The sequence below is a fragment of the Coffea eugenioides genome, chromosome 7, assembly GCF_003713205.1.
Source record: "Coffea eugenioides isolate CCC68of chromosome 7, Ceug_1.0, whole genome shotgun sequence".
NCBI lineage: Eukaryota > Viridiplantae > Streptophyta > Magnoliopsida > Gentianales > Rubiaceae > Coffea > Coffea eugenioides.
In genome coordinates this window covers 8507373-8523863 of record NC_040041.1, presented here as the reverse complement: position 1 = coordinate 8523863, position 16491 = coordinate 8507373, and the positions used below count along the sequence as shown (strand labels likewise).

Below are 16491 nucleotides of genomic sequence, written 5' to 3'. Positions count from 1 at the left end.
AAATAACCCTAGATATGACCATAATATTTAATTTCTCGATTGCATTAAGAATGAAAAAAATCCAACCCTAACCAACAAATACGCTACGAGGGTTTGCTTAAATTAAATCATATATTTCCCTAACATGAGACCAATCATGCTAGTCGCCACTATTATTAATTTGGCAATTGATTATTAGGTTACTTTAAATATCGGACCCATGATATTCAAATAACACAACAATCATAAGAAGTTAAACCAGAAAACGTTCGAATACTAATGAATAAAAGAAATAAATAAAATAATTTGATCTCACAAATGTTTGGTACCGCGTCTTCAAGTTGACATTCGACTATAAAAAGAAATTAACTACTCTTCATTGAGAACAATCTAAGCAATTTCATTGACAAAACTTGCACGAACATTCGATAATGGAGTAAAGATAATTCAAGGAGAGACGAATAGAGAAGCCAAGCGATCGCCCACGGTTGTGACTACTCACAATCCCAATGTCTCTTCTTCTCCTTATTCGGTTTCCTATAAAGTCCTAATACTTCGGCCGTTCATTGGCCAATCAAAAATAGAATTCTAATTGCAAAAGGAAACTTCTCCAACTAATGCTAATTCTTCCCTAGTAAAATATTTAAGAAAAATGGTAATTTCCTAATCTTCCGCCAATAATCCACGTAGACTCCATCTTGAATTGGAAAACTCTTGAAAAATTACCTCTTTTATCACTTTTTGCTCCACCTTCCTATAATTAGCACCAAATACCAAATATAAGTAGAATATATTAATTAATACAATATTGGATAGAATAAAAGGAAAAATAATCATAAATTGAATGATAATTTCACACCCTATCAGTGGTGGCAGTGGTGATGGTCGAAATGTGCCAGAAAGTGCAGGTTTTTTAGGCGTCTGTAGAGGAGGAGCGATTTGGCTAGTGGTGGAGAAGTTAAACCTTGAGATTGAGAGAAAGAAGAGAGAGAAAGAGGTGTCTGTTAAACCCTAATCAAATGATGGGTCACAAATATGAGTTTTCCCATTTCCCTAATCAAACATCTTGCTTCTCTTGGAAGCTTGGAAACGGGACGGTGTACTAGCGGAGCAAAAGAGAAGAGAGAGTAAGAGGGATGTGCAGCTAAATTGGGGCATTGCGGTTTGGAAAATTTAGGAATAGAAGTATTATTGTTTTTATAAGTATAGATTTTTTTAAATTATTAATTATTAATCTATTTAAACTGGTTCGAGTCAAAATTTTATATTCCATATCCGACTTGCATTTTTGTTAGAGTGAATGGATCTGAATCTGGGTCCAAATAATAAAATATTTCCCTATCCATACCCAGAAAAATTTGACTGGTCCAGTCCGGCTCCGAATGTTGACAAGCCTACCATCTATCACCCATCAGGTTCGGAACAAGTGAACAACGATCTCGTATTTAGATCTCCTCGAACAATTTTCAACCAAAAGGAACCCCAATTTGCTTTTAGTACGAGGCCCAAAATCATGGGAACAACTCCAGCAGTCCAGCCCGATCAGAAAAAGCACGAAAAATTTTCTAGTCGTAAATAAATTGCAATTATCAAAAGTCAAAACCCAAGACCGAAGACCCATTAATATCTAAAAACCCTAGCGTTCTCTTCCTTCTGTTTCACTCAGCTGCAGCTTCTCCTCCCCAGTCCAGCGGACTTCTCCACCACCGCTACCCTTCACAGCGCCGCCACCACCTAGAGAAAATGGAGGTGGAAAACACTTCTTCTTCACTCCCGGTAAAACCCAATTTCCAACCCTTGAAAGCTCACGAAATCTCCTCGGGCCAAGTCCAATTCCGCAAAGTCCCCGTCCCACCTCACCGCTACACTCCTCTCAAGAAAGCCTGGATGGAAATCTACACGCCAATATATGATCAGATGAAAATCGACATCCGAATGAATCTCAAGGGCCGAAAAGTCGAGCTGAAGACCCGACCAGACACCCCGGATATCAGCAACCTCCAAAAATGCGCCGACTTCGTCCACGCCTTCATGCTCGGTTTCGACGTGTGCGACGCCGTTTCGCTGCTGCGATTGGATGAATTGTATGTCGAATCATTCGAGATAAAAGATGTCAAGACTTTGAGAGGGGATCATCTGTCGAGGGCTATTGGGAGATTGTCGGGAAAAGGAGGGAAAACAAAGTTTGCCATTGAAAATTCGACGAGAACTAGGATTGTCATAGCTGATACTAAGATTCATATACTGGGTTCTTTTGCGAATATTAAGATTGCGCGGGATTCACTTTGTAGTCTTATTTTGGGGTCTCCCGCTGGCAAGGTTTACTCCAAGCTTAGAGCTGTCACTGCCCGTTTGGCGGAGAGGTTTTGAATTATTTTTAATCTAATAGTAATTCGATTGTAATTTAGTTAGTTAAAAGAGATGGATTCTGGATTCTGTTTTTGTGAGATTATATATGTTGAGCGTCATAGAATATGAATTATGGCTGAGAGAACGTTGAGCATAGAACATTTTTGTGAGGATTTTATTTTCTCAATTTTACTGATGCGCTCACTTTGAGATTTCAATTAATGGTGCAATTTTGTCTCAATTGTACTGGTTGCTGTATTTGAGATGTGAATTTATGGTGCAAATTTTACTTCTAGATTTTTGGGGACAGTTCATTTTGTTTGCTGTGATAATTATGACCGATGATTAGGAGATTTTTATTGATCATCCTGAACAACTACATTGCCGTCCTGAACGAGTGTTGCTTTCATTTGATAGGAGTTAAGAGTAATAGCTACTGCAAAGGTTATGCACTTGTGAAGAAATAGAGTTTTTCTGGTGCCTGTTCGATGTTGTATCTGAGCTTTGTAGTAGTGTGACTTAAACTCAAAGTGGGAGCTGTATCTGTCTCTTTGAGCATTGCATTCTGCGACAGTTGCTTTAGGTGTCTTTTCGCCCTGAACAGGTGTTGTGTTTCATTTGGTAGCAATTAGAGCAATAAGGTTATGAACTTGTTAAGAAATGGAGTTTTTCTGGTCACTGCTCCATCTTGTATCTGAAATTTATAGCGTAGTGACTTAAATTCGTAGTGGGATCACAGCGTTCACAGGTGAAAGTGCCATGGAGGTATCTGTCTCTTCAAGCATTGCATTCTGGATTACAGTTGTTTTTGGTCTCTTTTGGCATGCATAAATCTTTGTGGCAACTAAAGGGAGAAACATTGGTTGTTTGCAGTAGTAAAGACGTCTCTGCTCTTTTCCAATTGTGTCTTTCACGCGGAACAGGTGTTGTCTTTCATTTGTTAGGAATTAGAGCAATAAGGTTATGAACTTGTTAAGAAATGGAGTTTTCCTGGTCGCTGTTCCATCTTGTATCTGAAATTTATAGTGTAGTGACTTAACTTCGTAGTGGGATCACAGTATTCGCAGGTGAATTTTAGGTGTCTTTTGGGATGGATAAAACTTTGTGGCAACTAAAAAGGGAAACATTGGTTGTTTGCAGTAGTAAAGGCATCACTGCTCTTTTCCATTTCCTTTAGGTAATGAAGCAAGAAATAGCGCTTTTCATTTTTTGAATCACAAGCCAGTGCATCTGTGATTTTGAGTGCGTGCAAAATTTGTTAGCAATACTGCCACCGCTATGCTCGGGGTCTATTGTGAGTGAAAGCTAGCATCAAACTGTTGCTGTAGCTTCTTTGTCCTGTCCAGACTCCCTATGATTAGGCTTAGGAACTAATGCCTTAATTTGATCTTTGGAAGTTGGTCTGAGTACAATCATCCAGTTATTTTGGTATGGTGATCATATTCTCGGGTGCAGTACTCGTGTGATCTTGGGGTTTATTTTCAGGTTATCCAGCTACGTGTGATTATCTATCTGATGTTTAGGGTACCTTTTAACAATTATCAGAGACTGAAGGTGTTCATCTGCTTGTTTTCTCATGTAGTTATTCCTGAATTTGTCTTTCAGTCAAGGACAGCTATAATAATGAAGAAATTTCTGATACATAGGTTACCTTTAGATGTCCTGCACTAACTCTTTTTTCCTCCCATGATTATTATCTCTGACTGCACCCTACTCCATGTTTTATCTCCTAGAACGAATGAGAAGATGATACTGAAATTGCCATGGTGTCACCTGTGCTTGCAGAATTAGCTGATCTATCATTATGTCAACCTTAAACAATGAATTAACAATTCAAAAGGGAGATTTGGTTCGGACATCAGAAGGCTTAATCCATCTAAAGCACTTGAGCAGCATTCAAGGGGATGCATGTGATGTCATGTTTTCATTATCTTTTATAAAGATGTATCACCATCATGATGATGGTTCTGTTTATATTCGCAGTTGCCATTTTCTTGTGATCTTTGTCTGCGATTACTAACTTAATTTCAGCTAAGAAGCAAACCTCATCAGTTGGAACAACTGAACCACGATCCTTTTGGAGGCAGCTCTAACCAATGCAAAAACTGGTTTTTTTCATCTTTGTTGCACCCTACCTATCCATCTCCATACAATTTCTCCAGGTTGGTGCCCCACCCAGAGTTCCGTCGCCAAATCCTATCAGGAGCTTGGAAACCATTGAAGCATGCAGGGTTTGCGTAATCTTGCATATAAAAGTTGATTTTGAGGCCCACCATTAACTTTGACAACAGCTACTCGTATAGTTTCTAACTGGGCAAAACAGATTAGTGTTGTTCTATCGACAGTTTGACACATCTAATTAAGATTTGAGGTTAGTCCACGTAATGTACTCCTCAAAATTGAAGCTATTATGATTGATATTTGAAAAAGTAGACTATTGCAAAACCATTAGATCCATGACCATATTTGGTTCCATTTATACATGAGGTTCGACTTCTGTTCTGATGAATCTCAACCGTTGTGATTAATTATGTACCTAGTTCAGTCTGAGAAAAAGAACAACTGTCCCCCGTAAAAAGAGCAAAAGGTTGCCACTTTGCTCTGTAGAAGTAGAACCTCAATTTTTGTAAATATATCCCTGCCTAGTTCACTTTGAAAAAATTTAAAAAAAAAAAAAAAAAAAAAAGTTGGGGAAGGGTCCCCAAAAAGAAGAGTCAAATGTTGCTACTAAGCAGTTGATCAGTCAAGAACAGGCAGAAAATTGACATCTTTAAACCCATGGCTAGAATGTTGTCTTTTCTTATTGACCCAAATGCCTTTTGCATCACTCACAAAATTCTGATAAACTCACTTCCCTGACTGATGGGATTGGTGGTGAGGTTGGTGGGTTCTTTGTTTTGGATGCATACATGTGTTTTACGAGGTAATATGACACTTTATGTACATGCTCTCAGACAATTTTTAAACTGCGGCTGGTTAGTTCACCCACTAAACCATGAATCTTCCCCTACAGAAAGATAATAAAATGTTTTTTAAAGTCCTCCTTTGCAGCCTTAGATGGTGATCTTGCTGAGAAGTCTGTGTAACTAATTCATTGACTACTTTAGGAAGGACGTATAACCAATTCATTAACTTTGGCTTTAAAATTCTGCCGTTATTGATGGTATGATAGTGGTTTAGCCAAAGATTTTTTTTTTTTTCCTACTGACAAGAAAGCACTTGTTTGTTTTGAGTTTGACCTGAAACGAACTCAAAGTTTAAGATTTCCTTAAAAAAAAAAAAAAAATACTCAAAGTTTAAGATAACCTCAATGGAACAGATCCAAGGTGAACGTTTTTTTGTCATAACCATTTCCTCATTTTGGCTGAAAATTTTCAGAAGTGGGTTCAGCCAAAAAAAAAAAAAAAAAGTCCAAATCCAAATTGCTTTATCTTTAGTTACCATACACTGATGGTGGTTGATCAGACTTGTAGTTGCTCCCATCAGGGGGCAATCTTGGCTAGGCCTTGGCAAAACAACCCAATGCAAAGAAGTTGAAGTTATTGATTTGTTGTTGTTAATCATGTCCTGGGGAAAATCAGGCTTTACTGCATTTTTTGGTGCAAAATGGAAACCTTTAACGCTGCCTTCCTTTGCACTTGCAACTGGCAATATCAAAGCAAAATCACATTAGAAACGAGGGCATGATTTTATTCACTATACTCTTCATACTTCCATTCAAGAAAGTATAAATATATATGTATAAGTTCCACTCTTACCTCATCATTCCTAAAAACAAAGTTTTATGCAGAATGGACCCATGCTAATAAAAATGTTTACTTTCTTAAGACAAATATTTGCACATTTCTTAAAACACTCCACATGCAGAACTCAAATAGGAAAATAGCAAAGTCTTCCACAGGATATATATATATATATATATCTATCCTAATAAGCTGTTTAATTATGAACAAACATTTTTGTTTGAATGATTTACAAAGACATATGAAACAGTTTTATCAAAATATTATTATTATTGTTAACGAATTGAAGGATCATTGTTAACCCTTAAGATTCATAAGGGAAACTGCAAAAATATGCCCAAATCATGGAGCACAAGAAAGGAATACAAATTAGTTTCTACAAGGCTTGGTATTCGATAAACATCCTTTTCTCCTAGCAAGTGCCAAAACAGAAATTTTGACATGCACCCGAGTCAAGGAACCCGACCTAATATTTAGCCTCAAAATTCTCATGGGAAATTGATTTTAACCCAACTGATAGTAACACATCATTATTATGTCTTCATTCTATTGCATGCGCGCTCTTGTCTCAATTTTTCTTTGTTTTTATCTTTTTCTTCTTTTCGTGTTTTTTTTTTTTTTTTTTTTTTTTTTTTTGTATATACTACGGCTATTTGTTTTCCCCAGCCGTCTATAGGTAAATTAATCAAGTGTATAAATTAATTTCCTTTCAAGTAAATTTGCCTCAGAGGAAATTCACAGATTTTATAATGAGGGAAAATTATTTGAATGATGGATGTAAATTCATTTGGCTTCGTAACATGAAAATAATTTCTGGAGGATATACTCTTCCTATTTCAGAGAATAATTTAGGAGATCTATGAATTCAGTATTCAAAATGCTGCTCCATTACTTGAGCTTTATAACTGAGTTTCTCTTGTGTTGGTTGAATCAGCTCAACTTACTCATGAGGTATGATTTTTCTTCTACTAATTTTTTGAGAAGTTGCCGATGCAGTAGGATAGAATAACAAGAATTCGACTTGTCTTGAAATCAAATATATCAGTACTTATTTGATTATTGCATGAGAGATTAGTACAAGCAGATGTACTTACTATAATTTTTTCAAATACAACTGTTGTGATTAGGGTGTAGGTTTACATAATGGAATAAAATTAGTACGATGAAAATTGCCTTGATTTTGTAGATTTTGTAGATGTACTTTTTGAATTAACTCTATAGAGTTGCTTAGAGAAGTAGAAAGGCACTTAATTTCCAACATCATGATGTGTATAATCAAATCGTTAAAAAGAAAATGTCACAGCCTTGTTTGGATTGCTTGTTTACGTCAGAAAATATTGTCGTTTTCCGTGATCACATTTCCCTATCACCTTTTTCTCTCACATATATCAAATCGCTACAGTAATTTTTCCATGAAAAATGACAGAAAATGCAATCCAAACACAACCATAAATCTACTATATAATTTCTGAGTAAATCTTATTTTATATACATTGATAGTATTTTTCCTTCTTGTTTTTCTTTTCGTTTTGGGTACACTACAGTTGATTCTTTACCTTTGGACATTGGGATTTGGATTGCTATTCTATTTCATAGTTAGTGCAAAGGTACAGAATACCCAAGTAGCCAACCATGAACAAGCATATTACTTTTCCCTTTTCACCTCAAAGAGGAGACAAAAACCAAAAAATGATCTTCAAACATGAAATTATTCTTGGAAATGGTTTTCCTTCTTTCTCCAACTTCTAAACATGATTACTACTATAAATTAAAATCAAAGGTGGCGCCAAAAGTTGACATATAGATGTTTGAGTACTTACATTGAATTGGTTTTTCCAAAGCAACCTAAAATCTAGGCTAGAGTATGACATCAAAAGAAGATTTTCCCTGTAAAATGCCCATAATAACCTTGATTATACCCCCATAATTACATCCGTTGGTTCGGTTCGTTATCGCTCTTTTATGTGCCTGTATTAGTAGCGGTAGTTGCGCCAACAATCACGAATGTAATAAGCAACGGCAGACATTTTATCAAACTATTTTAGCACTAATATTTGTGTTAAGGTTTGATTAGATTTTGACTTCATTATATTATTGAAAATTTCTATGATCCCTTTTGATACTACTCTTTCAATTTGTATCTTTCACTAAAGATAATAATTTAAAATTTAAAAATGTAATAATGTTTAATCTAAGGGTCAATAACACTTCTTTCACCATCCAACGGTGAATTTTCACTTATGAAGATGATATCCTAAAAGGAAATGTAAAATCTCCCTATATAATTACTAAACATACCTATGATTCCGATTCTTCCAAAAGATAAAATCTAAAATGACCTTTATAGGGACGGTTATTATAGTTGTGGTTCTTGAACTTCTGGTTTCGATTTCTTTCGATTATAGTTTTAGCTCTTTTGGTTATGTTTAAATACTTGTTGTTACTAAATTGATTTCAAGAAAATATGACAATGAATATTAAGAAAAAAGAACTTTATTGTGTTATTATGTGCAAGGAAAAAGAAAAATAATGGAAATTTTATGGAAAAAAAAATATCTCATTGTTGATTAGATCGAATTGGACTTAAATTTAGATTAGATTAGTCGTGAGGTATAAACTTACTAATGAAATAGGATAATGAATTATTGATTTATGATTGAAATTACTGATATTATGTGCTAACTATTGATATTGAACTCTAAACAACCTAAATAAGTTTAGGTAGTAAATATTTTTTTATACAATTTAAACGGATCGTAAACTGTTGGTTCCAATTATCATTCAAATTTTTGGTGAACTTAAATCCGAATCTTTAGTCATGGTTATGATTTCGATTCCAATTTCCAAAATCTGCTTCGGATTGCGGTTCAACAAACCACTGGGACGGTTCCGACCCAATTCCGGTTCAAATACGAACCATAGCCACCCCTAATTATTACTGCAAAGTTAAAAGTGAGCATGATTTGGATTTTCCTTTTTCCTTTTTCTTTCTTTGTTTTGAAGTTGTTTATAAATATGTCTAGCAATGTAGTCCGATTTTGCTTTTTCCTTTTTTTTGTTTTGTTTTGAAGTTGTTTATAAATATGTCTAGCAATATAGTCCATTAACACCGCAAAGGTGGTTTTGTGTTTTTGAGGTTTTCCCTCTCTGATAAGTCCTCTCTCTTCTTCCTCTTCTTCTTTCTCTTGCTCAAAGAATAACAACCTCCACAAGATATTCCATCTCCAATTCTCTCCTTCTTCGTTTCCAACTTCCTTGCTTTCTGTCCCCCTTTCTCTTTCTCTTCCTCTCTCTCTTTCTTCCGTTCCTTCTTTTTCAAGAAGAAGAAAGAGAGAGAGAGAGGTCACATTCCATGATGGCTCAAATTTAAAATCTTCGTGGCCTTCATTCATATTTCCATTATGTAACCAGAAAAGAGAAAAAAAAAAGAGGAAGAAAATTGTTCAGACACCACATGAAATTGAATTGAAAGCCTTTTGATTTATATTTGAGACAACGAAAAAAAATCCTATTTGGCTCATCTTAACAAATTTTCATGGATGGTAAGTAATCTAATCTCCTCTTCTTTTCCCTAGATAGCAATAAGAGCATGTGTCTTTATCTTTGTTTGGAAAAGGTTAATGAGAATGTGTGATATTTTGATCATTTCAATCATTTTTTGAGATGGGATTTTTTTGTGGGAAGTTATAATTCTTTAGGTGGAACTTATATGGAAAAGGAAGACCAAGCAAACTCACAAATGGAAGTAAAAGAAGATGCCGCCAAACAGGATGGAGAAAATCAAGAAACAGAGGAAGCAGAAGAATCAATGATGTATAAGAAAATAAAGGGATATCTCATTGATGAGCAAGCAGCATCACCAAGAGGTGTACTGGAAATTCCCACATCAGGTTCTTCAGATTCTGATCAAAGCAGCATCAGCAGCGGGGAAAGGAGCAGGAGCTTTGGTTCCTCATCTTTAGATGAAAAATCAGAAGCAGCAGTTGAGGGAGGCACAGGTGGTTCCAGCAAGGATGGCCATGTTGTGCAGTGGAAGAATTTGTTTGATAATTTTAAGAAAAGATCAGTAAGGAGGTTTTCGGTAGTTCCATTGTTGTGGGTTGGACAAGAATTTACGAAGAAAAGTGGGAGGAGAAAGCTGGGCAGGAACTGTAGTGCTGAGGAAAGCATTGACTGTGGAGATATGATTGTGCCTAAACCATCTTGGAGGAATTTTAGCTATCAGGAACTGGCTGAATCCACTGATAATTTTAGCTCTGGTAACAACTCAAGTTTAATGCTTATTTCCATCCTCATATGGTTTTTCTGAATGCCCTGTTCCTTGTTTGTTTTTACTATATAATTATACGTTGCAGGCAAATAACTTTAAACCGTGCCTTTGCTCACCTCTCTTTTCTTTATCGTTTTTCTGTTTAGCCTGATATATGAGGCTGAGAGTACATCTTCTGGAGCAAGTTGGAGTCTTAGGATTATGTGTTGAGCTATAAAGTATGTCATGATTTAAATCGTAACTGGAACAGCTGAAACTCTGCTGTGGGGAATGAATAACATGAGGGGCTTGAAAGTTTAAACTGATCCATCAAAGATAAGATAATAAAATTTGATTCTTGCATGCTCATGTAATGGGATTCTTTTATTCCTTTGAGGTTTCAAAAGACATGGTCGATTCTTTGTTAAAGGATATTCTTTTATATTCCGTCCATTTTTTTTAGGACAGTTGATACTTAACCTTCTTTTCTTTTTCTTTTTCTTTTTCTTGCTGTTTTTTCATCCCTTTTGAGAGCTGGGACAACTACCAAAATATTGCAGAAAGAGGTGAATGAGAGTATAAACTAAACATTTGTTTGGAAAACGGTAGTATTTTGCTCTAAGGCATTTCACAAGTTCATTTTTTTTAATACTAGTTCTGAAGACAAAAAATCACAGAATCATAAAACATCATGTCTAATTTGAATATTTGTGGTGGCATGCGCAGTTAACTACGCCCCTTATTTTTTGAGTTGGTATATAAGCACCCAACTAAAGTAGTCAAAAAGAAACTGTGCTTGAAGAGACTATTGCAGCAGCTGCAGACTTTTTGACTTGTCGAAATTTTGATGCACACAAATGAGAAAGTGTGATACTGGGACCAGACCCCGGACCACTATTGCTGACCATTTTTGCATTATTTATGATTGAAAAATCTAAATGGACTGCGGTCTGCAGTAAGTGTCCAAACATGTCCAATATTGTTAACTGCTGGTAATAGACTAACTGCCCAAGTCAGTATAAATTTTTTGTTGGTAAAATTATTGCTGACAAATTTAGTCTTTATATTGTAGATTGAGATGTAAAAGGAAATGTTCCATTTGCCATTCCTTGCCCGGCATGGCGAGAAATTTCCTGATTTTTTGATAAAAAAGAATTCAACATCAAAGCAGAATTGTTTAAAGAATTAAGGGAGAGACAGCAGCCACAAACTATTCTTCTGATGTTGATGGAGTAATACAGGATATTGTACCCTTTTGGTCCCCTAGATGTTCACTAAGTATTGTATTTCAAGCCTTGTTCTAATGCCAGATGGGCAAGTTAAAAAGACAAGGGGGGCTGAGAAATGTGGACATCTATACCACGATTGACGATACCCATAAACCAACTAGTCAATTGTTTGCTGCTGGATTTTGCCAGTATACATCTTGTAATAGATATACAAATTCTTACAATTAAAGGACGTTTGAATGGCCCATGATCTTTAATTGCTTTCAGTGATGAGTCACGTAAATAAATTAATGCCCTGCTTGAACCACAATGATTGAGTAGCATATAGGTCCACTAGAATAATAATCCATGTGACCAGGTCTCTGAAATGTGGAAATCCTGCTAATTAATTTCTGATAATAACTTGACACGAAATTTTGGCAGATAAGTTGATTGGGAAAGGAGGACATGCAGAAGTTTACAAAGGATTCTTACCTGATGGTCAAATTGTTGCGGTTAAAAGAATTACCAAGAAAGAGAAGAATGATGAAGATAGAGTTGGTGATTTCTTGTCTGAGCTTGGGATAATTGCTCATATCAATCACCCAAATGCAGCCAAGTTAATTGGCTTCAGTGTCGACAGTGGTTTGCATCTTGTCCTTCAGTTTCTTCCTCATGGCAGCCTGGCATCAGTGCTACACGGTGCTGTATCTATTTGCCTTTAATTCCCTTTCACATTTTATTTTTCTCCTGCATTCTAGCCGTATCTATACCAAGAATTTTACATGTGGGCATGCTCCATTGTAGGCAGAAACTGGAAAGGTATATTATATAGAAGAAGACCTAATCCTATAAACTTGAGTTTTTAAATGTTTCTGTGGCACGAAAGACTGCTGAATTCATAATTCTGGAATTATAGAGCATTGTAATTTAACAATTCATCATGCAGTATTATGGCTAATGGAGAGAAATTCGGTACTCCAGGTTCAGCAGAGAATTTGGAATGGAAGACAAGGTATAAGGTGGCCGTTGGGGTAGCTGAAGGATTGCAGTATCTCCACTGTGACTGCCAGAGGCGCATAATCCATCGAGACATTACTGCATCGAATATATTACTGGCCGAAGATTACGAGCCTCAGGTATTGATCATGACGGCGAAGAAAATTTTCTTGTTTCTGTTGATTCGCATAGGGTTGAATGATTTGTCTCGCATTTCTTTGCATTTGCAGATATCTGATTTTGGACTAGCAAAATGGCTTCCAGAGAAATGGGCTCACCATGTTGTTTCTCCCATCGAAGGCACCTTTGGGTACAGCAGATCAGCTTAATTGGTTCAAATATGGATATAGTAATCTGTTATACATTGCTAGTGCCAATCATATGTTTATCCATCTCGTTGCAGATATTTGGCTCCAGAGTATTTCATGCACGGAATTGTACACGAAAAGACTGATGTATTCGCATTTGGGGTTCTACTCCTGGAGCTCATAACAGGTCGCCGTGCTGTTGATTCATCTAGACAAAGCCTTGTGATGTGGGTACGGTCCAATTAGTCTCCAACTTTTTTAGCCTTGTAAGGTTGTCTAGAATAGTTTCTTCTCTGAAAGGGCATTTCTTAACAACATATGCTACGACTTTCTGAGCATATGCCATGTTTGTTATGGTTTCTTTTAGGATGATTAGCCAATATGGCCTGTAGTTAATTAAATCCAGAGAGTAGGTAGCATAATTAGTCTTATGTTAACAATCTAAGAATTCGAGATGAGCTTTGATTTCAAGGATTTACATCTCAAGCTTGTCTGCAGATCAAGGATTTACATGTCTGCAGATCAATATATCATCTTAAGCTTGTTTTGACTAATTTCACTTATCTTCCTACTACGTTGGTTCAACATAATCCTAATACCTGGAATTCGCATATACAGGCAAAACCATTGCTGGAGAAGAATAATGCAAAAGAACTAGCAGATCCTTGTTTGGGAGGTAAGTATGATGCCACCGAAATGAACCGTGCCATGTTTACGGCTTCAACATGCATTCATCACCTACCCAGTCTGCGTCCCAGCATGAAGCGGGTAAATCTTTTTTTTTTTTTTTGTCTCGAGTAGAAGGGTCTGCCACGTAAGGCTGCAATGGATGATTATTGTTGAAGGTTGATACGTTCTTTTTCCAGGTTGTTCAACTATTGAAAGGGGAAAAGGAAGCATTAGAAGTGAAGCAGAAGTCTATGGGGGGAAGAGCATTGCTCTTGGATGCTTGTGACTTGGAAGAATATTCCTGTACAACTTATCTGAAGGACCTTAATCGACATATGGAGCTTCTAATGGAATAAATTCTCTTTGTTTTGGTTCATGCTGCACCAGTGTCATCTACTGCTGTTGATTCCACTGATGCTGTTGGTTACTGAAGTTGCTAAAACCAACCCAAATGCTGTTTTGTACATAGAAGCCTCAATTAGTTTGATATCTTTTCATGGTGACTAAATGCTGTTCATGTCAGCTGTGCAACATCAAATGAGGAACCTTTATGTTTTTCACATGTTCTTCGTATTTCCAAGTCGTTGGTTGCTTTGCCAAGGATAAAGAAGAAGTGCATAGCAGCCAAATGATGCAGAGGAAAGGAAATTGGTGTTACAACAGATACTCGTTTACTTCCTTTTGTTGCAGTTTTCTGAAATGATGAGGAATTTTGATAACTAATCAGATGGGACTGAATCCTGGAAGAGGCAATCTACATCTCATTCTAAAAAGTTTTATTTTTTAACTTCTCTTCTGCTCCAGAAAAGTAAACAAACGCAGGACAACTTTGCAGTAAATTCATTGGCCATGGAGAAAGTTACCCCTCTTAAACCAGAATACTAAACACATTCTCCTGCATCATATGCCTAGTCTGCTAGCTGGACTTTGACACCTAGAACAGAGCCCTCACATCAAAGGGTATTATTTGATTCCCAGTACAGTTACTAGGTATTATTTCGTAATCAAAACATTATTATTATTCTCAAAATAAATGCAGAAAAAGTAGTACTGTGTTTAAATCAATTTGACTTCGACAAGTGAAATCAGCTCCTCCTCTTCCTCCTCTCCTTGGCCTCCATGACTTTTGGCCCTACTAAAGCTTGCAAGACAGAATTTTGGGTCCAAGTATTACAAAATTGTTTGAAAGATGCAGCTTGATTTGAAACTTTTTCTTAAGCCTTTCTTTTTATCAATTTATGTCGATTTATTACAGGGAATTTTCCCCCCTTTAATCTAGACTAGATAGCCCTTGTCAAAAAGCCAACTCTAGAAGTCTACTATGTAATAAAAAGATTACTCTTCTTGGCTAACAACAACAACAAAAAAAAAGAAGGGAAAATTCTCAATAATTGATGCAAAACACTTTATTAATGTCGTAATCTGAAATTCTTTTCCAGCTTTCCTTTGGCACTCTTACAATTCACATCTCTTTGTTTGATAGTTACCACTCATAATCTTCAGCTGGCCATAATAGCAAAAGGGCCCAAAAGCAAATCCCACAAACATTAAGGGTAGATTTAGAAATAGAACAACTCAGTTCCTTGCCATTTCAGTCCACCAAAAACACTGCTAAACAATTGTCTCTGCTCTTCCTTTCTCTTGCAAACTCATCGCTCTGTCGGTCGGTCCCCACAACTAAGCCTCGAAAGCCTAGGCCTACATTGCCAGATGGGGACAGATGTCACTCTCCAATTGGCTGTCCTCATCTTCACCCTATGCATCTTCTACCTCCTGCACCACCTTCCCAAACAAGCCCTAAGTAAACTCCGGTCGAAAGCCCGGCCAAACGTCCAAGCTCACCGCCACTTCATTTCGGGGGCCCAATTCTTGGCCCGAGCCCGATCCGTTCAATTCAAGAACAACAAATCCACCGCTTTTAACCTCGCTAAATCCGCCGCCACGGAAGCCGACAAAGCACTGGCCATTCAGCCCAAAGACCCAGCCGCTCATATTCTCAAAGCCGTGGCCCTCGATATAATGGGCCATAAAGGCCCGGCCCTGAAGTCGCTAGATATGGCCCTCTCGCCGGCGGTCGTGAAGGGATTGTCGGAGAAAGATAGAGGGGATGCGTTGTTTAAAAGGGCCGAGTTGCAAATTGCCATCAATCGGAGGAGACGAGTTGACTCGGCCGTGTCGGACCTGGTTGAAGCGGTGATGTTGAGTTGTGATAATGCTGACGCTCGGCTTTTTGCTTACTGGGACGGTGTTACGAAATGAAAGGGCTGATGGAGGAAGCCAAGAACGCTTTTCTCGAGGCCTTAAAGATTGATCCTGGGCTCGATGAGGCTCGCGAGGGATTGGGCCGTTTGGGTTTTTAAAGTTGGGTAGAGGATATACTCTTAGGTGGGCTTTCACTTGGGCTTGTAATATTGTAAAATCACACTCCACACTCGATTTTCTGTAATGAACTGGGAATTTGTATACTCCCATTTCCCTTTTATGGTCTGATTCCTTTCTATTTTCTTCTTGTTGTTGGATGAACTATTTTTTTTTCCCCAACAGAGAGGTGGAATTTAAGAAGCAAGAGGGGGCAGGAGAATTAGAATTTAGAACCTCTATTTTTTTGAAGTCTCAACCTTAGCCGTCAGACCAATCTTGTTGGATGAACTTGATCCTCTGTGCTAATGTTAATGAATCTGTATTTGTAACGTTTGTATCATTAACACAATTACCATCGTGCTTGACAAGAGAAAGAGGGGGATTGGGTGGGGAAAATTTGAAGGGAAATGGTAATGATGGTTAATTCAGTCATTTGTCTGAGAAGAGCAATGAGCGTCCTCTTATCATTTTGGTTAGGCTCTTTAATCCAATCGAAGACAAGTATTTTACATGATTTTTTTGTCGTTAATTACTAATTGCTAATCTTGTGGCCATAGAGGATGATAGAACAGCCTGTAGCAAAGCCTAGACAAATAGTCATCCAACAAAAACTGTTTGCTGAAGGA

At 37.1% G+C, this 16491-nt stretch overlaps 3 protein-coding genes across 3 annotated transcripts; all 3 read left to right on the top strand.

Moving 5' to 3' along the window:
• The first annotated feature begins 1610 nt into the window (after positions 1 to 1610).
• Positions 1611 to 2637, top strand: LOC113777969 (RNA-binding protein pno1-like). The gene has a single exon (XM_027323202.1). The coding sequence runs from the start codon at positions 1723 to 1725 to the stop codon at positions 2347 to 2349; it is 627 nt and encodes a 208-aa protein (XP_027179003.1). The 5' UTR covers positions 1611 to 1722; the 3' UTR covers positions 2350 to 2637.
• Positions 2638 to 9193: 6556 nt separating this feature from the next.
• Positions 9194 to 14257, top strand: LOC113778310 (receptor-like cytosolic serine/threonine-protein kinase RBK1). The gene is made up of 8 exons (XM_027323672.1): positions 9194 to 9613; positions 9756 to 10330; positions 11973 to 12230; positions 12513 to 12667; positions 12758 to 12837; positions 12931 to 13066; positions 13454 to 13603; positions 13702 to 14257. The coding sequence occupies exons 2-8, from the start codon at positions 9781 to 9783 to the stop codon at positions 13858 to 13860; spliced, it is 1488 nt and encodes a 495-aa protein (XP_027179473.1). The 5' UTR covers positions 9194 to 9613; positions 9756 to 9780; the 3' UTR covers positions 13861 to 14257.
• A 641-nt stretch (positions 14258 to 14898) lies between these two features.
• Positions 14899 to 16004, top strand: LOC113778273. Its single transcript, XM_027323616.1, is given in 2 exon segments — positions 14899 to 15734; positions 15737 to 16004. Coding segments are annotated over 2 exon segments (648 nt in total). The 5' UTR covers positions 14899 to 15214; the 3' UTR covers positions 15865 to 16004.
• Positions 16005 to 16491: the final 487 nt, after the last annotated feature.

Excerpts from the sequence above, each read along its gene's own strand:
- LOC113777969 (XM_027323202.1), top strand. The coding sequence starts at position 1,723 with ATGGAGGTGGAAAACACTTCTTCTTCACTCCCGGTAAAACCCAATTTC.
- LOC113778310 (XM_027323672.1), top strand. The coding sequence starts at position 9,781 with ATGGAAAAGGAAGACCAAGCAAACTCACAAATGGAAGTAAAAGAAGAT. Across the intron at positions 12,668-12,757 it reads CCGAAGATTACGAGCCTCAG|ATATCTGATTTTGGACTAGC; the intron begins GTATTGATCATG and ends TTGCATTTGCAG. Across the intron at positions 13,067-13,453 it reads GACAAAGCCTTGTGATGTGG|GCAAAACCATTGCTGGAGAA; the intron begins GTACGGTCCAAT and ends TCGCATATACAG.